This window comes from Zymoseptoria tritici, chromosome 2 (genome assembly GCF_000219625.1).
Source record: "Zymoseptoria tritici IPO323 chromosome 2, whole genome shotgun sequence".
NCBI classification, from domain to species: Eukaryota; Fungi; Ascomycota; class Dothideomycetes; order Mycosphaerellales; family Mycosphaerellaceae; genus Zymoseptoria; species Zymoseptoria tritici.
Window position 1 is genome coordinate 843,967 of NC_018217.1, and position 23,001 is coordinate 866,967.

A 23,001-nucleotide genomic window follows, 5' to 3' on the forward strand; every position below is an offset into this window, starting at 1 on the left:
TCTCTATAAACAGGCGCTATATACACTAGAAGCCGGAGAACACCGCAATGCAGAGACGGGCACATTTATAGTTGGTAACCGCTTTGGTCAGCTATCAAGGCATAGAAGGAGGCACTAATTCAAGAAGGGTAAGCATCTTCCGGTAACCTTTCGCCTTATTGCTAGCCTTACTCACAACATCCGCTCCTTACCAAACAACAAGAAGTGCTTCCTTTGCCGCTAGGCTTCCACAAGCATAAAGCTCAACCGCGCAGTGAAGAAGGCGTAGTATTATTGCTTATGCTGTAGCATTAGGTATCCGCTTTGCAAGCCCTGTCGACCAATATAGCACTTAATCTCTTTAGAGGCTGATATCCTTACTGCGCTGACCAACACACTAGCTACACTACCTTCTCGCGCACCTCTAATAACACCAAATACACTATTCTTAGCTCCTCACGCAGGGCTCTTAACTCCGACTCTATTGCCACGATCCGAGCCTCCAAAACTCTACTACCCTCAGCCGCGCCGGCCTTATTAACTGCTCCTTCGACACCCCCTTTAAGAGCTTGCATAAGCTCCGGCGGCACCGGTGCCGGCGGTATTAAATACAATAGTAGTAGACCAGACCCTAGCGGTAAGGAATTAGTCTAATAAGTGGCAGTGGCAATGTTGTCGACAATAGTAGAGCGGTCGGATGGATAAGGATCTTCCACGAATTAAGTGTCGATAACAGGTGGTAGATCGAGGTCACCGTCGTTAGTTAATAGGCCGAGGGTATCGTTATTAGGCTCGCTGTTACTAATCTTTGTATATAGTTAGCTTAGAAGCGTGTACGACAGTCCCAGCCCTTGCTAACCTCTTCCTTTACAACTACTGGAGCTATAACCTTGGATTTGGAGCTGTATACACCATTTGGAGCGATTCTGAGGGTTTGAGAGGTGAGGAAATCTACCAAGATTGAGGTGGATGCACGTCCCACTTGGGCCCTTGTTCACCACCAAAAATAGGTAAGAGTTCTGCACTAACATAGGACAGCCGTCGCGCTAAGTTCCTCGGCTTTTTACCGGATTCACCGTTGCAGGAGCAAAGGGATCTGGGAGCATGAGTGTGGTGTCTGCATTCGACAGGGGACTTTAGCGAATGGTTCATATCGCCATCGCATCCGGAGAGGTCTTCCAGCCAAATTTGGACAATCGACGGAGTAAGATGCGCTGTACGAGAACATACAACCGAGCCAATCCCGTTCAACAGACTGGCATCGATAGGCCAGGGGGGATCAGCGTCCTGCTATGGTGGATACCACTGCCTATGGCGTAGCTCGGGAGTTCATTCGAGAAGATGTCATCGTGCCGGCCAGGATCCATTCCAGTACTCGTCTAAGCAGTCTCGTGTTCAGCCTTGCCAGGGGATCTTCGAAATGAACAGAAGAGGTGGGTTTAGTGGAGCACGTGTCGTAAGAGAAGAAGAGAATCCTCAAACAGGGCCGAAAGGCAAATCCAATCGCGGCCACGAGCAGATTATGCTTAATTGCGATAAGCTATGGGGCTTGCATGTGATCGTCCGGAAGTGAATGTCCAATGGACACCTGAAGTCGACGGGAAAGTGGATGTTGGTGGAGCGAGCAGAAGTGGAAGAAAGGCGTCTGTGGTCAACTTTTGCTTAGTAACCAACGCTAATGTAACCGAAGATAGACCGCACCGAACCAAATCTCTGCTCCCGCGCTCGTCTTTTCTTCGGCATGACATCAACCTCTCTCCTCTGTCCAATTCTCTTCACTATCTCTGCGCAAAGACTCGCCCTCACGGTGGGGTGAATCCACAATACGGCCATGAAACCACGGACCACTCTGCTATTCGGCGGACGTTTCGGTGCTGGGATCCCGCTGAGATGATGACGTCGAGGTATGGAGAGGACATGACGGACGACGAGAACAGAGTCGAAAAAGTTGAGAACGATCCTGCGGTATGGACGGCGGTGAGAAGGGCCGTCACTGGCGATACAGGGTGAGCGAAGTCAGAGGTAAGGCTCGGCAAGAATACCAGTTTTTTCGTCTTCTTTCTTCCAACACATCTCTATCTCTTCATCAAACCTCACACTCTTGCCCATACCGCAAAAGACCCTCAAAACTCCAGAATCATGGCGCCTAAAACATTTACCCTCAACAATGGCGTAACCATTCCCGCCATCGGCTTCGGTACCTTCGCCAACGAGGGCGCCAAAGGCGAGACCTACACCGCCGTAACCTCCGCTCTTCAAACCGGCTACCGCCACCTCGACTGCGCCTGGTTCTACCAAAACGAAGCAGAGGTCGGAGATGCTGTCGCCGATTTCCTCTCCGCCAACCCTTCCATCTCTCGAAAAGATATCTTCATCTGCACCAAAGTCTGGAACCACCTGCACTCTCCCGAGGATGTGGAGTGGTCCATCAAGTCCTCCCTAGCCAAACTTCGAACAGATTACATCGACCTCTTCCTCGTCCACTGGCCCATCGCGGCGGAAAAGAATGAAAACTACATGCCCGCTCTCAACGAGAAGGGACAGTACATCATCAACGAGCAATTGACTGCCAACCCAGAACCCACATGGCGCGCAATGGAGAAGCTTTACACTTCCGGCCTCGCGAAAGCCATCGGCGTGTCCAACTGGACTATCCCAGGTCTCCAACAGCTCCTCTCCTTCGCCACTATCCCTCCCGCCGTGAACCAAATCGAAATCCACCCTTTTCTACCCAACTCGGAATTAGTCGACTTCTGCTTCGCTCACAATATCCTGCCCGCGGCGTACTCCCCTCTCGGATCGCAAAACCAAGTCCCCTCCACGGGTGAGAAAGTCAACACGAACCCCACGCTAAATGCGATTGCGGAAAAAGGAGGTAATACGCTCGCGCAGGTGTTGATTGCGTGGGGTCTGCGGAGGGGGTATGTGGTGCTGCCGAAGAGTAGCACGCCGAGTCGGATTGAGAGCAATTTCAAAGAGATTGAGTTAAGTGAGGAGGACTTCGAGGCGGTGAATGAGGTTGCGAAGGGACGCCATACGAGGTTTGTGAATATGAAGGATACGTTTGGGTATGATGTTTGGGCGGATGAGGAGTAGGGTGGTAGAGGAGGCGGGGCTTGGCGTTTTGGAGGGGACTTGGGCTACGGCTTCAGGTCGATGTAATTGAATACAGATGTAAATGAGGACACATCATTGCGGAACACGCGTACTTGGCAAATGCAGTTATCTGAGTTGTTCTTTGAGAAATCACCCTGATCCGGAAATGGCCCTGGTTCGTTTGCGCAACATCCTGGACTCTCAACTCTCTCGGCACTTCGTTGGCGAGCGTTAACAACCCCTATGCTGCCCAAGATGTGGTGACGTTATGTCTCGCCGCGAGGTAGCACGCGAGAGGCACATGCGCAGCCCATTTCGGGCGGTTTCGAAGCTGTCTCCTGTATGCCGGCACCTAGCTGCTGGGAGCAATGCTCCGATTCCGTACCCTGCCCGTGCTTGGGGTAAGCTTCAGCGCGAACGTCGACGAGATACTGCTGGCATCCATCCCGGGACGACCTGTCATCGGCGCTGGTGGTCATCATGGCTAGACGACTCCATAGCGATGGTGTTACCAGCTGGCAGCAGATCGGAATGGCGTGTTCCAGCGATGGCGTAGAACTGCAACTGAGCTGCGAATGAGACAGATCGACATTCACTCGCTTGCAAGACGGCATTGTAAGGTGCCATTCTAATCTCGCTCTCGGTTCGGGACTGACTTGCGCTGACAGTGGCGAGTGTCTGGATGAAGTTCCTTCTTGGCGCAGTCTGTGGGAAACAGCCGGATCGTTCACTTGGTCGTGTGCTCAGCAGTCAGGCTGAGCGTGTACTACCAGTTCGAATTCTTGTATTCGTACTCCTTCGACAGTTTCGACGCATTGCGGGCTCCGTCAAAACGGACGAGACTTCGTGGCAGTGTAGTGAACAATCGATCCATCAATCCCAGGACCCCTCGGATTGATTAGTTGACCAATGCGTCAAACTATCGGCGGAGGGATTGATTCAGAGGTCCAATCCGTTCCCTTGATTGATCAATCCGGTGTCAATCCGTCAATTCGACCAATCCATCCGCGCTCCTAGGATTGATTGATGGATCAATCCGCCTAAAATTCCGTAGATTGATTGATTGACCTAGCGCAATCCTGGAGAAAATCGAAAATGGATTGATGGAGTGATTGTTCACCAAGTTGGTGAAAAGCTGCCCAGACGCATGAAGCCAATACTAGGCGGTTCGGATTCGGCGCCATCTGGATCCTCACGCTCCAGTCGTTCTATATGCTGCAGACCTGCGAGATACTTGGACGACACGTCTGCGAATTCGGGAAACCCATCGAGGGCGATCCCATTGAGCTCAGCTGCCTCTTTTGGATGGCCTTGTAGACGCAATTCGTGGATAGCCCTTGCTATTGTGCGAATCATCGCTACTCGGAATCTGAACTTTGCCTGAACACTACGCTGCCCGCCAATGACACTGGGAAAGAGTTCTTTGTGGTGTCTGAAGCATTGGTATATCGGCAGCGGCCGACGACCTTTCGGATGCCATAGCTGAAGCTCCGCTTGAACGTAGTCTCTGTAGAATGCGAGCTGAACTTTGGTCGGATTCAGAGTATGCTTTGACAGGTTGTGGAGCTGGTTGAATTTCTCGACATCGATCCCTGCGCGCAGTCTTCCGCCAGCTTTGATGGCCTTGGTGACAAGCTGGTAGGTGGCTCTGAGAGGCGTGAAGTACAAGTGAGACTCGCGGTCGGCGGACAACTTGAGCTCGCAAGCTCGGATGTACACGTCGATGGCGGCGTTCAGGCTTTCGTCGGAATGCCGCAGGCCGTTGACTGACTTGAAGAGATCGCGTGGGTTTCCGTTGAGCTTGTAAGACACGATGGCCTCGAGAACGTGACTCCGCCAAGCATATCTGACAAGTCGCTGCTCAGGCGACATGGCCCCGACTGGCTCGATCCCAGGACCGGGTGTCATGACAAGGTCCAGAGCAATCCAATGCCAGAGATTCTCTTCTCGTCCCTCGAGCAAGATGAATTTTGAGACTTCCTTTGCGAAAACTCCATTCTGAGAGTTCCAGAACTGGTCCGTCTCGTAGGCTTTGCTATCCAGCAGCCAGCGGAGCGCTCGACGTCCAGGCTCGGTCGACTCGATATACCTCTGCTTCTCATCGGCTGACAGTCCATGCAGAACTTGTTGTACGGCTTCAAGACACAACTCTGCTATTCGTACAGAAGCTGCGCCCTTTTCTTGATACCGTTCCAGAAGTCCTATCGGATCCTTGGAGGAGGATTTTGCAAGTTCCACTTTGGCCGTGTCGTAGTCGAGAACATTCTCACGGCCACGCCTCGCCAGTAAGGGATTCGTGAGAAGCTTGACTAGGTGATCATCTGCGGACGCAGCGGCAGACCGCACGCGGTGAATGCGAACGGGAGCCCTTGCCCCCTCCTTCACTCCTTTGGTGGCCGACTTTGTCTCTTCTTCGGCACCAGTCGGATGAATCTCATCGAGATGCTTTCGGAACGAACTCGTCAGGGTGTTCAACAGTATATTGCTTTCCCGAGCAGTCAATGGAAGCTGTGGGTGGAGCTTTGAAGCCAGCGACTTCAAGCCTTGCACCACGCCTGAAGACCTCATCCTGGTCCGGGTGTGGCGTGCGAACATGGTCTGGCAGGAAGCATGCGCATGCTGAAGCTTTCATGTGACTCCATCAATGCGCGAGTTCCAGTCTAGGCGGCCATGGTGGGAGCGAGTAAGGTTGAATAGTGGGAAAGAGCGAGTGAATGATTGTGTGGAGGAGACGGTGAAGACGGCGGCTTCCTACTTTGAGTTCTGTAGCGCGCGGAACGGGCCGCGCCTTCCTCTCAGCTGCGCCTGCAGACCTGCATGCAACACTTCCAGTGCTGTTTCCTTCAGAACAATTCATCCATCACCGCCCTCGGTCGCATCACCACCACTCCCACTCCGTCGCGGAGACAATTCATTCTGCGTTGTGGCCTTCACTTTCAATCCATCGAAGGAGTCCTCAGGTATCCGTCAGCGAGTCTTGCTTGCTCCCGAGCCAGCTTGCTTGCTTCCCTTCCGCTTGCAGCAGTACGCGCACTGTTGCCATCAGATTTCGCGTCGCACTTACAGCACACCACCCAGAACACCACAATCACACACACACAATGTCGGAAGCCGACGTCAGATCTCCACCTTCGCGGGGCAGGAGCTCAGCTCGTGGAGGCAGAGGTGGCTTTGGTCGCGGCGGTCCTCGCGGAGGCAGAAACCAAGCCAATGGCACAGCAAACGACAATGCCACACTCGAGGAAGAGTCACTGGAAGAGCAGGGCGCACTCGGTGAGATGAAGAAGAAGTACTTTGTCGAGCTCGGCATGCTCAAGGATATGTTCCCCACCTGGACCGACACCGATCTTGTCTTTGCATTGGAAGAAGCCGACGGCGACCTCCCCTCATGCGTCGACAAGATTACTCAAGGTCAAGTGTCGCAATTTGCCGAAGTCAAGAAGAGCAAGGATCGTGCACGCTCCAAAGCGAAGGAAGATTCCACCATTGCAGGAGCCACCGATAAGCCTGGATTTGCTCCTCGCGGCCGAGGTGGTCGAGGTGGCCTTGATGGCACTCGTGGTGGACGTGGTCGAGGTGTCGAGCGAGGCAGAGGAGGACAGCGCGGCGGCCGAGGCGGTCACGCGACCACGAATGGAACAGAAGCTCCTGGTGCTACCTCAATCCCTACGACTGAATCTTCTGCGTGGGACACTCCTGCAGCCACTACCGAAGTCACCAATAATTCCTGGGATGACTCCAACGCAGATGTGTCCAAGGATGCTGCTGATCCAAACCAGAGTGGATGGGGCAATGTCGGCACTGCGGATACCACACCAGCAGCTGTCGAGGAGGAGAAGAAGAGCAGCTTGATACCAGAGGGCGTGAAGAAGAGCTGGGCGAGCATGTTTGCCAAGCCGAAGACTGCGCCAGCTCCTGCGGTTCCGAAGCAGGTCTCGACCAAGCAGCCAGAACCTGCACCTGCACCACTGCCAGCTGCGCCTGTTGAGGAACCAAAGGAGGAACCAGCACCGGTCCCATCAGTCGAAGAGCCACAGGATGTGCCAGTCTCAGAGACCCCTGCAGACCGTCCGGCTACCGCAGAGACGGATATGTTGACTCCATCTCAGGATCCATTGACCGAGGCAAATGTCGAGCATCTCCCGGACGAATCTAACCCTCCAGCCACGCAGACAGTCGCCAGCACCGCCGGATCGATCGACCCACGCAACCTCACTCCTCTTCCTCAGCAAGCTCCGATTGGTCGTCCGCCGCTGGGAGGATTTGCGACGAGCGCCAACAACCGTCTTGCAGGCGCAGGTGGTGCTCGCAGTGCCAGCTTCCAGCGCAGAGTATTGGAACAGCAAGAGGCGGTCGTTATGCCAGGACACAATGCCGTTGATCGTGCCGCAGTACAGTTTGGTAGCATGGGGTTGAACGGCGAGCCCGGTCTCGATGTTGATGAGGAGCGTGAAGAGCCAGAGACTCGCCATGCGCCACAACACTCGCCACCATCGCAGCCACGCACTTCGCTTCCTCCAGTGCCGCGACAGGCTTCCGGCGCACAAGATTTGCCAGAGGCGGTTCCCACACCCAAGCAGGCACCTGGACTTCCACCAGCGTCCGCTCAGAACCAGCAACAGATTCAGGACCCGTCGCTGGCTCAGAACATTCCACAAGATCAGCAAATGAACCAGGCTTACAACCAATACGGCCGATATGGACAACAGGGCATGCAGCAAGAGGCTCAGCAGCAGAAGCAGTACGACCCGTTTGGCCACCAGGCACAACACAGCTTCGATCAGTATGCTGGACACCAGCAACAGCAGCAGTCTCAGTCACAATTCGGAGGCCTGTCATCTGCACCCAGCGATTACTCCCAGTACTACACCGCGGATCCGCAACAGTCCAGGAACGCCTACAACCAGTACTACGGAAGCTCCTACGGACAGCAGCAGCAGCAGCATGATCTGCGCAGCCAGCAGCAGGGCCAGCAGGATCCCACCATCGGGCAACAGCGCTCCACCAGCGGCTTCGGTGCGGGTCAGAACGACTCCACCCTCGCCGCCCAGTCGCAACAACAGGTCAGTATTTCTCATTACAATGATTTGACAAAGCTCTACGATTCTGCCGAGAATGAAGTGGACCGAGATGGTATTTTGCAAGCGATGCACGCTGCACAGAAGCAGATGCAGTCTCGTGCAAGCTCTATTCACGATGCCTACCAGTCTGAGGGACATCATCGCCAGCCATCCTCATCTGAGCAGCAAAACATGCGTTTCATCTCGTCGAATACTTCTGACACTCAACAGGCATCTCGCTTCAACGAAGCCCCAAGCTCTGGTCACAATACCCCCAACCCCACGATGGCGAACCCACAGCAGCAGCACTCGATGCACCAAGCTCAAAGCCACCAGCAACAGCCACAGGGAGCCTACCCTCCCGGTGCCAGCGCGGCCTTCCCGTACGGACATCCGTACTACAACAGTCCATACCAGCAAGCGTACGCTAATCAGTTTGGCGGATATAGCCATGCTGGTTATGGTGGCGCGAGTGGATATCCCACGCAACAACAACAGAAGCAGCAAGGTGCTGTCGGAGCTGGAGCTATGTACGGTGCTCCACAAGGCTATGGTCAGCAGCAATCATCCTACGGTCAGCAGCAGTCCGCATACGCCCAGCAGCAGTCATCCTACGACCCGCAACACTCGGCCTCTCCCGCCAACACTCACGCATTCGCCCAAAACCAGCAAGCTTCTATGCGCAGCGCTTCGGGCATGGGCGGCTCCGGTCTGGGCGGTCTTGATGACTACGGCCGCCAGTCCGCGCAACCATCTTCTCACCAGCAGAGCCATTTCGGCGGCATGAACGATCCTTTCGCGCGCACCTCCTCAGGCTTTGGCACACAAGGCGCGTATGGTCAGCAGCAGCAGGGTGGAGATGATTCCCTGAAAGCCTTTGTCGACCCATCCACGGCTGCTAAGAGCGGTCCATCTCCTCAACCTGGCCGTCCCGGCTCCGCCGCTAACAGTGCTGCCGGTAATGTCCAGGCTGGAAGCGGACTGCCGCCACCGCAGAGCCAGCACTCTGCTTTCGGAGGCGGATATCCCGGATTCCCGGGTCAGAGCCAGTATGGTGGATTGGGAGGACTTGGTTCCCATGGCCAGCAGCAAGGTCAGCAGGGGCAGCAGGCGCAGCAGAGCGCGTATGGCAGCTATGGCGCCGGTGGATTCAGCCAGGCCTATGGCGGATATGGAGGCTCCCGAGGTGGATGGGGACAGCAGTACGGTGGACACTAGATGTCACGCCGGTATGGACGAGGATGAAGTCGGACGAAGACTCCATGTATGAGATTCCGGGTTGGGATGGATTATTGAGCTCTACTCTGGTAAACAGGAGTTTTGGTTCTAATGGTAGGCATAAGGGACTCTTCGGGAATGAAAGCAGACGGATGGATGGTCAGTGCTGTCTCTGTCTGCGATAAAGACTGGGATGTGGACTTGTACTATGAAGAAAGAACGATTCTTGTGTGAAAATTGCCTCTCTCGCGTGTATGATGAACATACTGTGCCTTCGCTCCTCTTCGCTTTCTGCACGAACCATGTCTCTTGCATGTCTCTTGCATGATATCGCACCGGACCTGTGTCCGTCGCCAAGCAATTCGGGGTCTAGCCAGCTGGCGGCTGAGACAAGGAGGTCGCGTCTTCCGATTGAAGTTCAATTCAACTTCACCTCTCGATCCAAGGTACGCGATCAACTTCACTCCATCCAAAGCCAACCTTTGTCGCTCTTTTGACCTCTACACCCACAAAGGGCTTCATCGACCCCCTCTGCCATATCGCCCAACATCCAAGGACACGAACGCCACCACCTCCTCCGCACCCGCCCGCCACCTCGCCCGCCATGGCCGTCAAGAACAAATACTCCGTCCTCCTCCCCACCTACAACGAGCGCCGCAACCTCCCCATCATAGTCTGGCTGCTCAACAAGACCTTCACCGAGCAGTAAGCTCCCCACCTCTCGACTCCAACGTACCCTCCCTCTAATCCTACCTCCGTACAGCACTCTCGACTACGAAATCATCATCGTCGACGATGGCTCCCCCGACGGCACCCAAGACATCGCCAAACAACTCATCAAAGCCTACGGCGCCTCCCGCATCCTTCTCAAACCCCGCGCCGGCAAACTCGGCCTCGGAACAGCCTACGTCCACGGCCTGCAATTCGCGACCGGAAACTTCGTCATCATCATGGACGCGGATTTCTCTCACCACCCGAAATTTCTCCCCCGCATGATTGCCACGCAGAAAGAGGGAAACTATGACATTGTGACCGGAACGCGGTATGCGGGCGACGGAGGGGTGTATGGATGGGACTTGAAGAGGAAGATGGTCAGTCGGGGGGCGAATTTGTTTGCGGATACGGTGTTGAGACCGGGCGTGAGTGATTTGACGGGCAGTTTCCGGTTGTATAAGAAGGAGGTGCTGGCGCAGGTGATGGAGAAGACGGAGAGTAAGGGGTACTCGTTTCAGATGGAGATGATGGTGAGGGCGAAGGCGATGGGGTTTAAGGTTGCGGAGTGTCCGATTAGTTTTGTGGATCGGGTTTATGGGGAGAGTAAGTTGGGTGGGGAGGAGATTGTGGAGTATTTGAAGGGGGTATTGGGACTGTGGGTGAAGGTTTGAGAGGGCGAGCGGGGAGTGGATGGCATTTGACAGGACATGGCATGGCGTGGGGAGCTTCTTGGTAGATATGAGCTGGATTGCAAGACGTGCTGCTGCGCAGTAACGTGGTAACTGCACCCCGATCTCCATCCAGTCCCCTTTCGCGTGCGCGGTATCCAGTTCTTTGCGTGAAGGCGAAGCAAGGCACTGCATTGTGTAGTTGGATCCAGAAAGTAGTGCTCCACCCATGGCATTGACAGCTATGGAAATGATAAGGCGCTGCTCCCGCACCGCTGAGCAGTCACCTTTGAACAATGTTACCAGCCCGCCGTCTTGGTCCGGATGGACCCGCCACAAATATGTAGCGCCGGCCAAGGCTCAAGAGCAGGACTGGCCAGGCGGCAACTGCCCAAAGGGCGAGACCAAACGTGTAGCCCTGGAATCTGCAGGCCCATTTGCCGTTCCTGGCGCGTATGCGCGAAGAGTCGTAAGGCAGGTCGCCGAGGTCGTTCACGAAGCTGTTGGGTGAGTCTTGTGAAGTCAGCCACTGGATGATAGATCGATGTCTTTTGGGACTCTGAGCAGAAGCCATGTCCGAGAGCGACAAGCACGGTCAGGGTAGGGAGAACAGAACGCAGGCAGCCAAGATGAATAGGAGTGATGGGCATCACGGATGCTCCCCAGCACAGCAAGGCTGAGGCCTCGATATGACTGCATCTCTGTCGAGGACATAGAGTATTGAATGTTCTATCAAGCGAGGTCTTGTGGTATCGCTCGACTCTGATGTAGTGGCTCTTATTGGATGTTTCGTAGCGAGAGGGCCAAGGCGGCATGGACGTATGCAGTCAGCCTGCACTAGATGCGTCAGCTGCCACTCGTATTGACGGAAGAAGGCTTGATCGGTAGAGCGCATCGCTTAGAACTAAGCGAGAGGCACACACGCGAGACCTACGTGGCTCACCTTGGATCTCGCGGATTGAAGATTGAATTCAACATCACGTGTATCATTGCTTCGCCAATCTCTCCTCCACCAACCTGTTCACCATCTTCTCCAACACCTTCCCTCCTCCCTCTCCCGCACCCTCAAAGTACGCCGCCACGCTCTTCTCCACATACTTGCCCACCATATCCACCTCCACATTGACTCCCTCTCCCACGCCCTTCCCTCCCATCACTACCTTCCCCTGCGTATACGCAATCAACATCACCTCCCACCACCCCTCTTCTCCATCCTCCACCGCCGTGACCGTTAAACTCGCGCCATCCAACGTGACATATCCTTTCTCCACCACATATCTTAGCACGCTCTTATCCCGCGGTGACAAGCGGTATGTGACTGCGTTCCCATCCTCCCTCTTGTCTGCGATCGTCGCAACGGTGTCGACGTGGCCTTGTACAAAGTGTCCGCCCATTCGGGTGGAGCTGCTGACTGCTCGTTCGAGGTTCACGCCCGACCCGACTTTGAGGTCGCCGAGATTTGTTCGTCGTAATGTCTCTGGGCTTACACCAACTTTGAAGCTGTCCTTGTCGAATTCGGTGACTGTGAGGCATGTTCCGTTTATGCTGATGCTGTCGCCGAGATGGCAGTCGTCTAGGATTTCGGAGGCGGAGGAGATTGTAAGAGAGGTGCCGGAGCCGCCGGAGGAGGACTCGTCGTGTGAGATGAGGGAGGAGACATCTTCGTGGTGGTCAGCAGAGTTGGGAGACCCGAGGGCAGAGAGACGTACTGCCTATTACTTCTACTATGCCGGTGAACATGTTGGGCGATGTGGTATATTGCAGAGTGGCAGATCGGTTTTGTCGGAGAAGCCGCAATATGAGTTGAATTGATGATGGTGTCATCAATGCTTGAAGCTTCACATGCGTCGGGTCCATGAAATGTTAGCCGATCTCGGATCAATGGTTTAGCCGGGCCGAGGCCGAAGGAGCCGGAGACGACTACACTTCATGCCATTTGATGTACAACGTCCCGGTCCTTTCTGACATAGATATACAAGTTGCTTGTTTGATCAAATGTATTTTCAACGGTCTTTACGGCTGATCCGGCAGAATTGTGCTTTCAATCCCTCACCGACATCGTTCTTACAGCGAAGATGTCTAGCAACTCCTGCTGGGGATGCTTCCAAATTGCCATTGGCGGGTCTGAAGGTGCTTGATATGACTAGAGTATTGGCTGGAGTAAGTACTGTTGAGGTACGAGCGAAGTGTAGACCTTGGTGCTGACACTCGTACCAGCCGTACTGCACACAAATACTGGGAGATCTTGGGTATGAATGAATGCAATAACGAGAACCAGATCGCGAAGCCTGACAAACCTCAGAGCAGACATCATCAAGATCGAGCATCCGACTCGCGGAGATGATACACGAGCATGGGGACCTCCGTATGCTTCATATACCGAGCAAAGCGGGAAGCAAGGCCAAGGCGAAAGTGCCTACTTCCTCGCTGTATGCGTGCAAGTTCTCTTGTAGCACGATCACAACTCATACCATTCTCAGGTCAATCGCAACAAGAAATCTCTTGGCCTCTCCTTCCAATCTCCTTCCGGCGTCGCAATACTCCACAAGCTCGTCGAGAACGTCGACATTGTCGTGGAGAACTACCTGCCCGGCGCCCTGGCCAAATACAAGATGGACTACGCCACGCTATCGAAGATCAATCCGCAACTCATCTACGCCAGTATCACAGGCTACGGCCAAACAGGTCCGAACGCGAAGCGAGCGGGCTACGATGTTATGGTGGAAGCGTGCGTCTTCTTCCCACTCAAGCCATCTCAATGCGCTGTTTCCAGGCGACTCGGCTGATTCTAATGCATGCGACAGAGAAATGGGCCTAATGCACATAACCGGCCACCGCGACGGTCCACCTGCCAAAGTCGGCGTAGCAGTAACCGATCTGACAACAGGGCTCTACACCTCCAACAGCATCATGGCCGCACTCATCGCCCGTTCCCGTCCCGGTGGTCGTGGTCAACATCTCGACGTATCCCTTGCCGACTGCCAAATTGCCACTCTGGCCAACATTGCTTCCTCCTGTCTCATCTCCGGCAAGCCCGACACGGGACGGTGGGGAACTGCTCATCCGAGTATCGTGCCCTACAAGGGATTTCCTACCTCGGATGGAGATATCATGCTGGGTGGCGGGAATGATCGGCTTTTTGGCGTGTTGTGTGAACGCTTGGGCAAGTCAGAGTGGGCGAAGGATGAAAAGTATAAGACGAACGCGGACCGAGTAGCGAGGAGGGAGGAATTGGAGGAGCTGATCAGTGAAGTGACGAGGACGAAGACGACGAAAGAGTGGTTAGAAGTGATGGAGGGGAGCGGAATGCCGTATGCGCCGATTAATGATGTCAAGACGACGTTGGAGGATGAGCATGGTAAGTCAAAGCTCTCACCAGCACCTCCACGATGAGGAAGCGCAACGCTGATTCGGTCTGCAGTCACGGCCCGCAACATGGTCACCTCCGTCGACCACCCGTCCTGCGGTCCGATGAAACTCGTCAGTCCACCCGTCAAATTCTCCGAGACAAATCCTACGATCCGCTCGCCGCCTCCGACATTGGGTCAGCATACCGATGAGATCCTGATGGAGGTGCTTGGTATGGAGAAGGGCGAGGTGGAGAGGTTGAGAGAGGATGGAGTTGTTGCCTAGAGGTGAGATGTTGTGGAACTGAAAACGGCTGAACGGAAAAGATGAAATGAAGTGTGCCAGACGAAACAGTACTGGCAATTCTCGTAAAGATCCACCGGCAGCCACTGCCCTGCGACCGTCCACCCAAGAGCTACCGCCACAGTCGAATCCAATCCCTCACACCCTCCTCTACTTCATCTGACATTTATCTCTCTGGCACTTGCCTTGGCAGCAGTCGTAGTCGATAAGGCAATACTCTACCCCATTTCCCAAGCATTCTCCATTTTCTTATCGCAAGTTTCAAACGGGACTCATTACTTACATTCATCTCTGGCACAATACTCACAAATGCCAGTGCTGTAATCTTCCTGCATAGCACTTCTGGCCACGCGGGCACCAGCCGCCATAAAGGTTGCAGGGAGCTGCGCATGAGATGAGCGGAAGCCGTCGTCATCGTGTGTAGGTGGAGATACGTACTGTGGCACCTGAATCGCCCGCGGTCCGGAGTGCAGTCCAAGCCTCCGCAGCACGGATGTAGTAGATCGCAGTACGCTGGCGGATGGGTTCGATCGATTTGAGAGCTTTGCGAGGAGGACCATGGCGGCGCACCTCTTCGTCCGAGACAGCCAGTAATAGGGCGGATGGCGAGCGCCAGGACGAAGACGATTTGGGGAGTAAACTTCAAGTTTTCCTTTCCACGGGATGAGGCGATGAACGAGCGAGCCGTACGACGCAGACTTGAATCGTCGCTGTTTAGATGGATCGTGACAGTGGGATGGAGTACGGCGATGATTCCGGCAACGCAGGGCTAGAGAAGCGGGGTCGAATGGGCGAAGACTTGCCGTGCGGCATCGTGGACTGGGATGGAATATGCCTTCCCTGATTACACGGACCAGGGGAGGAATTCACTCGTTAACAACATGCCACATCTCATCGTCAACACTCTCGACTCCAGCGCCGCGACGGGAGGAGCTCTGGGTGGTGTTCGCAAGACATGCCGGGAGAGAGAGGAAGACAGAGAGATCGAGAGCAATCAGAATTACTCTCAACGGGCGCTGGGAGCTCGACAGTGGAGTCCGCGATACTGCGCGAGATTGGTCGCGGGAAAATGGAGAGTCTTCTAGGAGAGAGCCAAGATGTTATTCTTTCAAAGGTGGTGGAGCCGCCTTCGTTTTGTTGTCACTGCCTTTCGAACCACCCCCTCAAGCAACAAGCGACTTAAGCTCCTGGGTTCACCCAGGATATGTGGTGCACATCCCGATCGAAGTCTATATTTCGTAAACGGAAAAGCAAAGATCAAACTCAGCCTGCCAGCGCAGTCGACGATCATTCCAATCATTGCGATCATCTCGGAGTCACAATGATGGAAGTATCGTCAGTATCGTCAAGCCCTACTCGCCACACGTGAGCAAGAAGAAAGATCAGCATACCCATCCAGTCTACCGAACCATCCTCAGCCTCAGAGTTATATTGATGTGCTTGATGCGTCAAAGCCCGATATGAGCGTGGTATCCTGCTCGCAAACCCACAGAGTGGTCCGCAACATCTGAGCGGGACCCGTGTCTCATTCTGCTTAGGGAGTGTAGGTAACGCTTCGTCCGGCGTCGTGAGAGATGCTGTATGGCTGTTTGCTGCGGAAAGGAGATACAGATCCTTGCATTTTTCGTGCCATGCGCTGCGTGAGTTTCTCCTGGAGGCGGAAGTCGAGCTTGAGGCACGGCGAGGGCTGGGGTCAGTCCTCTGCTGAGGGAAAGTGGGCCACCTTTGGCCGGACCAGGCGCAGAGAGGAGTGACGTCGCGGTAAAGAGCAGCAGTATGTTTCCGGAGGTCGAATATGCCCCGGAGCCGTCTCGAAGGACCGGGCATTCCGGTCCTTCGAATCTGATCGATGATGTTCAAACTGCCATACTCCCATCACTCATCCATCTGCCAAGCATACTCCAACGCCTCGCGATCCTTCTTCCGATTCCTCGCCGCAAACCATTTCCTCTCAAATCCATTCCCTCGATCCACTCCATCCCACCTCCACCCCGGTCGAATCCCATACCGATTCGGTTCGAACGCACCCGCATACTCCTTTCCCTTCCTCGCCTTCCCACCCTTCACCTTTTTTCCCACTTGACTCTTCTCCGTCAACATTCCCGCCATGACATCGCCCCACCGACTCCTCCCCTTCAACTCCTCATTCATGACCTCATCGTCCACACCCCTCGCGACCTTCATCCCTTTCGCCTCCCTCAACTCCACTCTCCTCTCCTCCGCCATTCGCCTCTGAACATCTCCCTTCGCACCTTCTTCCTCCTCTTTCCTCTTCCTCTCCGCCTCAGCAGCTTTATCCTCCACCTCCGCCTTCTTCGCCGCAACATTGATCCTCCTCCCTGACGCATCTCGATAAATCGTCTGCTGCGCTAGTCCACCCATATCCAATCCCGCGTCTTTCATCGCCGCCATTTCCGCATCTTGCTTCCTCTTCACCGCTGCTGAAACCTGCGCCGCAGATTGTAATCCCGCCGCTGCGCCGGATGCCATGGCTGGTGCGGCATTTGTGTTATTCCCTCCTTCCACCACAGCGGGCGCATCGTCGTCCTGCTCAGCTCTCGCCTCCACCTCCTTGGCCGCAGAAGCGAGAATCGCGTCCGCGGCAGCTTGCTCCGAGTCCTTGGGCGCGGAGCTCCCAACGGTGATCCATTTCGCCTTTTTTGCCTTGGCAGCGGGAATGGTGAGGCCGCCGACTATGGTGGGTGTATCCTCGTCGTCGGAATCATTTGTAGCTTTGGGCTGAGTCCAGATGTCGACATCGTCATCCGCAATAGTGAGGCCACCGGAGGTGTCTTTCGGTGTCTTGCGCTTGCGTTTTTTGGCGGGTGCAGGACGTGAGGCGGAGAGGTAATGTTGGGCGAGGTAGTCGGCGAGCGGCATTGTGTAAAGTGGGGATTAGAGGAGGAGGTGTGGTGGAGTGTATGCAAAGTGAAGGTTGGAGTTGTCGCATGTGAAAGGTGCGAAGGAAATCCAGAAGGTCCGTGCACGCTAGCGAACTGAGCACTTGCCGTTTCGAGTTGACTCTTCTTCGTCTTCAAAATGACACTTTCTCCAATCCACATTTGATGAGCACTTGACAGGAAACAAGACTCCGACTCGCGCTACACGCCTCTTCGTTCAATAGCGATTTGCAAAGCCATCAAGAATTTTGAATGACCTATGCCAGGCGTCTGTTCCTGAAACAAATTCCACCGCAAGCTCCCCGCCAGGATGGCAGGATCTCACGACGCACCTCGCCACCAATCACTCACAAAAGATAAGTCATAAGTCATTCATGCTCTTCATTGCTCGCTGTCTCGTATTCTCCGTCGCTAAAATTCATACCGCCACCCAGTCATCAAATTCTATACATCTTCCTGCCCTGCCCTTCCCTGCCCTCTCCCCTTCCACCCAATCACTCCGCCTTCTCCAACCCCCTCCGATCCAGAAACCTCCCATTCCCCGTCCCCGGCCGACTCGACCCCTCACTAACCAAGTCCTCCTCCTTCTCCTTCTCCTTCTCCTTCTCAATCTCCTCCTGCAACTCCTCCTCATCCGGCACGCCCATAACATCATCCAACTCCCTCTCCTCTTCCGCCTCCGTACTCAACTCACTCCTCCTCTTGCCCTGACCAGCAACGTGACCAGCACCTCCGACTTGCCGACCTTTCTCCACATCCCCCACTCCCCGCTCCTCATGCTCTCCCTCATCCGTCGGCGCGAATTTACTCCTCTTCCGAATCGCTCCTCCATAACGATGAAATACAAACGGGATCGGAGCGAGCAGCACACCCACCCCGCCGATGAGAGAGGCGCCGCCTCCAACGCCGAGGGATTCAAACATGTAGTCTGTAAAGAGGGGTGCAGCGGCAGCGATGGCGGAGCGGACGACCGTGTTGGCGGCGATCGCTGTGGTGGAATCTTGTCAGTCTTGTGTGGAAGGGGCAACGAGGACATGAGGGCAAAGGGGTCATGCTTACCGGAAGCAGCGTACATGAGGTAGCTGTCGGTGATGTAGTTCAGGTAAGCGACGAAAATCAGCATGATGCTAGCTGCTAAGAAGACGCCTGCGATGGTCCTGCAAACATTGTATTAGCAGTTGGCTTGAGCATATGGAATCTGGAATACATACGGTACGATCCAGTGGACCGAGTCGTATTCGCCCGACCTGGTCACAATCGTCAGCGATGCTCGGATGACTTAATCATTTCAACCAAGGACTCACCATCCAAACCAGAACATCGCTATCGGGAACACAATACCACCAATCATTGCTAGCGGCAGTCGATCCTCTGGTTTCCGCTGATACCCGGCCAAAGTCTTCTTCTTTTCCAAATGGGAATTGTAAAACACAATCGCTCCTCCCAGCCACGCACCAAGGACATATCCCAACAGAGGAAGTTCTCCAACACCCGGGTTCCATCCTCGTCGCTGTTGGAACACGATGGGATAGATCGAGAAGAGCATGTACACCAAGAGGTAGACGACGGAGACGTAGATGGCGCAGAGCAGGGAGATGGTGTCGAAGAGGATGATCCAGGGTCGGGAAAGGGCGACTTTGAAGATGCCCATCAATGTGCGGTCGGTAGCTTCCACCGGTGCTTTGACGTTTTCGTAGCCAGGGATTTTTGCTTTGCGGATTCGAACGGCTTTGTTGAGGAGGACTTGGCTGGGCAATGTCTCCGGGATGGTGAGCATGGTCGGGATGGTGAGAGCCGCCAACCACAGCAAGACGTAGAATGACCACCTCCAATCCTTTTTCAACTGCAAGAAGCCCGAGATGACGGGTCCGATGGCGGGACCGACAAAGGTCATCATGGAGAAGACGGCGAGTGCGCTTCCTCGCTCGATTGGGCCCCAGATATCTGCCAACACACCGGGAGCGTTGGACAAAGCTGCAGCCGCCATCGTTCCGGTAAGGAATCGCCCGACCAGCAGGCCAGCGAAATTCGGCGTGAAGGCGCAGAGAAAGTTGAAAGCGATGTACGCAGCGAAGGAAATATAAAAGATCCATCGTCGACCGTAAAATTCCGACAGTGGCGCGAAGAACAGCGGACCAAAGACGTATCCCAGGAGAAACATGGTGACGACCAGACCAGCGGCTTCGGTTGATACGCTGAACTCCTCGGCAATGCTGGGCAGACAACCTGAAGGAGCGGAAGATGCGAATGTAGCGTTTACGACGAGAAGGACAGAGGCGACGGTGATGTACCATCTTCTCGCGGACGACCAGTTTTTCGGATTCTCCATGTCGTCAGGGCCGAAGTCGAGATGACCGTCGCGGTTGAGGTGGATCTTCTCATCGTGGACGTCTCTTGATCGATATGGCTTGGCTGTGGGACGCGAGAGGATTCGCGTGATGCCTTCCATTGTGTGTCTTGCAGGGGTGTGGTTGATGACAATGAGAAGGAGAGGAACACGAAGGAAACATTGATGATGAAATGGTCGGTTTACTAGTAGTACTTGCCTTGCATCAGAGGGAGGAAAAATTCGCTGCCCGTCGGCGAAAGGACATAAGGCGAAGAGCCGAAGCTAGTGACGACAGAAAGAGCGAGGCGGAGAGAGGGGAGCTCTGGAGGATTCGCGGAGAAGAAGCAGCGTCGGGTTTCACGGCGTTGGTATCGCCGTTGGAAGAGAAGTGATCGGCGTTGGAAGTGGCATCCAATGACAGCCCTTGACACATGTCAGGCATGTGAGATCTGTGCCGTGGGAACCGTTCCAATAGCCGCCTAGGGGTTCAGGTTCAGCTATAGACGCGAAGCCTAGTCGAGAAGCGTCCAAGTTGTAGAGAGTCGGTGAGTCGGACATGTACGGTCCGATGGAGAAGTGAGGCTCGTTATACGAAGGCAGGGCTTGACAAGGAACGATCATGGGGAGAGCACAATGTGCAAGGATAGAGAGAACAAGGGGTACGTGTGCAATAACGGGATTGGGAAAAGCACAGTTCCGGGAGGATGGAGAACACAAAAGCTGACTCAGCAGACGATCAAGCAATTGAATCCATCACGCATTGCGTGAGCACTTGCCGTTTGCAGTCATCATCGACATTCATTCTCGCACATACCACCGGCCATGTGAGGTGGAATTAAGGATGCCTCGCTCTGAAGAAGCCGCCGCGTGGTACTCGGCCGTCTATCGAGCTGTGCGAGAAGTCCCGCATGGCAAGGTAACCTCGTATGGACATATTGCAATGCTGCTGGGATATCGTGGGTTCGACATTGTTCCAAAAGAGGTGATGCCTTGACTGACTGTGTGCCTAGCTGAACGTCCACGGTATGTCTGTACCGTACCCCGGCGTCTTTGGACGTGAGGCGCTTCGGATGATCATTGAACTCGTTCAGGCAAGTCGGCATGTGTCTCAAATATCTCGATTCGGCGTCAGATCAGCCGGATGCGAAATACAACAGCGATAATGTGCCATGGTGAGTATATACTACATTCGATTGCAGCACATTGGAGACATTGCTTTGCAAGTCTGTGACAAAAGTGTCATCTCACACTTTTCAACCAACAGGCAACGGATCATCAACAGCCAAGGAGTCATCAGCAACAGGTCAGTCCATCCGCATCTCCATGTCTCTCCAAGGCTATCGGCATCTTACCACTCTTCATCCTCCATACCTCACAGCGCTGACACCACCTAGAGGAGCCAACGGCGCCGCCCGCCAACAGACGGCCCTCGAATCCGAAGGAGTGACAGTCGGACGAGGCAACATGGGAGAACGAACCGTCGACTTTGCGGAATTTGGGTGGTTTCCGGATGTCTTACCTTCGGCGGAAGGAGAGGACGAGAGTAGTGATGATGGAGAGGCGTGATGAGCAGAGCGAAGCACTGTCTTCGGCGGCTTGAGTGCTGGCTTTTATATCACTGCCGGGGTGTCTGAAGCCGTTTGCTGAATTCTCCGATTGCACATCAAGAAAGGGAGCCGCTATGCGCTGGTTGTGGACGATGTTTTGATCCTAACCCTAAGCCAGTACGGACATACCGCAGAGTCGACGGACACGTAGACGAGAAAGAGAAAGAGATACCTACGGCTGAGTCATCGGCCCAAGGGCGTGTTGTGATTGGACTCAAGCTAAGTGGAAGAAAACCTCTGATTGGCAGGTATATATTGTTATGCAGAGAGAATCTTAAGTGTGAGATTCTTACTTTAGCTATCTGTGTGTGGGAATGCCTTAGCACTAGTTACGTGCACTTTACTAATAGTTAGTCTGATGATCTACAACACTCCCCTATTAGCAGCTGCATTATTACGAGCTGTCTGTTACCTAAATATAGCAGGTATTTACCTACTACGTAGCTAATGCTCGGCTTTAGCTTGTTAAAAAGCATCTTCTTCTAGCTTTTTTATTCCTCTACTTTACAATCTATACCTCTTATCTATTTAGCTAATTTATTAGCTAATCTATTATCTATCCCTTATAGCTATTAACAATACAATCTACATTACTAGCTATAGCTTCTAGAAGAAGAGCAGCTTTCTCTGTCCCTAGGAAAACCTTCTAGCAAGTTATCGATAAAGTAAGAGCTGTTAGTAGTAGAGATCTCCTATAGATCTACAAAGATAGTTCTGTAGCATATTAGACTATGTATTAACTTATTAGAGGAGAGATAAACAGACACTACAACAGAGTAAATGTTAGGGCTTAGGGTCCCTTCTCTTTTATAGCTTGCTTAATAGGTTTATAGCTAAGCTTAATAAGGATCTCCTTACTACAGACCTTATTAATATAGTAATAAAGGAGCTGTATAACCTAAGGGAGTAGGCCTTCCTAGTAGAAAACTACCCTAGTCTAATAACTCCTAATCCTTAGGGATTTGTGTTGTGCTATAACTAGACTCCTCTTAGCTAAATGTTAAGCTCTAACAAGGCAGAGATAAAGCAGTAGTTAGTAGCATAGCATCCTGTGTATGTTCTCCTTAAAATCCCTTCTTCCCTAATAGAAACTAACATTCTCCTAGGCTTTAAGTTAAGATTCTAGGGGAATTAGCTTAGTCTTTTAGTAGTAGTTCTAGGGGGGCAGGCTGCAGGTTCTAGGACATGCTCTAATGCTTTTAGGTTTTTATAGAAAAGTTTTCCTTTAGCTAGGTGTTTTTCTTATAGTTTCTTAGATGCTTTTGTGGAGGTGTGTAGTTACCTCCTTTCCTTTGTACAGATAAGAATAAAATAAGTGTTCTAAGTGTTGTGCTTCTTAGTTTTGTAACAAATAAAATAGTGTAATTCCAGGGAGGGAATCCTTCTTAGGTAGGAATGCAGGTACTAAGGCATAAATTTAAGAGCAATTTCCCTCTTCTTATTAAGGGCTAGTTGGTCTAGTAGTATAATTTCTAACTACAAATTAGAAGGTTACAGGTTTAATTCCTGTATTAGCCTCTTATTTCGTGCGACTATGTCAGGATGTGTTCCTCTTATGCTCGCACGAGATGCTCTTTTTAGTGGACGCCTATATTAGAGGATAGTGTTTGGGGATTTTGGTTTTGTTAGACAGTCTGCAAGCTGCATGTCTGTCCTTACAAACTCTACCTTAATACTCCCCTTGTTATATTGCTCTCTGCAGTAATAGTTCCTAAGAGAGATATATCTTGATCTTTTGGAGTTAGCATAGTTTTCTATAAGGCTAATAGCTGATTAATT

The 23,001-nt window shown here is 53.3% G+C and overlaps 9 protein-coding genes across 9 annotated transcripts; 5 read left to right on the plus strand and 4 right to left on the minus strand.

The window, feature by feature from the left end:
• Window positions 1-1,896: 1,896 nt before the first annotated feature.
• MYCGRDRAFT_107908 (uncharacterized protein) lies at window positions 1,897-3,075 on the plus strand (the record flags this gene model as incomplete). The annotated part of the gene is made up of 2 exons (XM_003854762.1): window positions 1,897-1,985; window positions 2,115-3,075. The coding sequence occupies 2 exons, from the start codon at window positions 1,897-1,899 to the stop codon at window positions 3,073-3,075; spliced, it is 1,050 nt and encodes a 349-aa protein (XP_003854810.1).
• A 2,187-nt stretch (window positions 3,076-5,262) lies between these two features.
• Window positions 5,263-5,742, minus strand: MYCGRDRAFT_79263 (uncharacterized protein; the record flags this gene model as incomplete). The annotated part of the gene is made up of 1 exon (XM_003855665.1): window positions 5,263-5,742. A coding segment is annotated over one exon (369 nt), but the record flags the coding sequence as incomplete, so codon positions are not given.
• Window positions 5,743-6,176: 434 nt separating this feature from the next.
• MYCGRDRAFT_107910 (uncharacterized protein) lies at window positions 6,177-9,593 on the plus strand (the record flags this gene model as incomplete). The annotated part of the gene is made up of 1 exon (XM_003854763.1): window positions 6,177-9,593. The coding sequence occupies one exon, from the start codon at window positions 6,177-6,179 to the stop codon at window positions 9,351-9,353; it is 3,177 nt and encodes a 1,058-aa protein (XP_003854811.1).
• Window positions 9,594-9,805: 212 nt separating this feature from the next.
• Mg68111 (mannose phospho-dolichol synthase) lies at window positions 9,806-10,738 on the plus strand (the record flags this gene model as incomplete). The annotated part of the gene is made up of 2 exons (XM_003854764.1): window positions 9,806-10,058; window positions 10,117-10,738. 2 exons carry the CDS (start codon window positions 9,958-9,960, stop codon window positions 10,736-10,738), a joined length of 723 nt encoding a protein of 240 aa, XP_003854812.1.
• A 983-nt stretch (window positions 10,739-11,721) lies between these two features.
• MYCGRDRAFT_84472 (riboflavin synthase alpha chain) lies at window positions 11,722-12,475 on the minus strand (the record flags this gene model as incomplete). The annotated part of the gene is made up of 2 exons (XM_003855664.1): window positions 11,722-12,395; window positions 12,445-12,475. The coding sequence occupies 2 exons, from the start codon at window positions 12,473-12,475 to the stop codon at window positions 11,722-11,724; spliced, it is 705 nt and encodes a 234-aa protein (XP_003855712.1).
• Window positions 12,476-12,874: 399 nt separating this feature from the next.
• Window positions 12,875-14,368, plus strand: MYCGRDRAFT_84473 (uncharacterized protein; the record flags this gene model as incomplete). The annotated part of the gene is made up of 6 exons (XM_003854765.1): window positions 12,875-12,895; window positions 12,953-12,984; window positions 13,038-13,164; window positions 13,216-13,463; window positions 13,540-14,093; window positions 14,157-14,368. 6 exons carry the CDS (start codon window positions 12,875-12,877, stop codon window positions 14,366-14,368), a joined length of 1,194 nt encoding a protein of 397 aa, XP_003854813.1.
• Window positions 14,369-16,261: 1,893 nt separating this feature from the next.
• MYCGRDRAFT_67969 (uncharacterized protein) lies at window positions 16,262-17,266 on the minus strand (the record flags this gene model as incomplete). Its single annotated transcript, XM_003855663.1, has 1 exon — window positions 16,262-17,266. The coding sequence occupies one exon, from the start codon at window positions 17,264-17,266 to the stop codon at window positions 16,262-16,264; it is 1,005 nt and encodes a 334-aa protein (XP_003855711.1).
• A 514-nt stretch (window positions 17,267-17,780) lies between these two features.
• MYCGRDRAFT_107914 (uncharacterized protein) lies at window positions 17,781-19,797 on the minus strand (the record flags this gene model as incomplete). Its single annotated transcript, XM_003855662.1, has 4 exons — window positions 17,781-18,274; window positions 18,346-18,443; window positions 18,498-18,533; window positions 18,591-19,797. The coding sequence occupies 4 exons, from the start codon at window positions 19,733-19,735 to the stop codon at window positions 17,781-17,783; spliced, it is 1,773 nt and encodes a 590-aa protein (XP_003855710.1).
• Window positions 19,798-20,407: 610 nt separating this feature from the next.
• MYCGRDRAFT_103098 (uncharacterized protein) lies at window positions 20,408-21,295 on the plus strand (the record flags this gene model as incomplete). Its single annotated transcript, XM_003854766.1, has 5 exons — window positions 20,408-20,571; window positions 20,626-20,638; window positions 20,707-20,787; window positions 20,880-20,918; window positions 21,010-21,295. 5 exons carry the CDS (start codon window positions 20,457-20,459, stop codon window positions 21,179-21,181), a joined length of 420 nt encoding a protein of 139 aa, XP_003854814.1.
• Window positions 21,296-23,001: the final 1,706 nt, after the last annotated feature.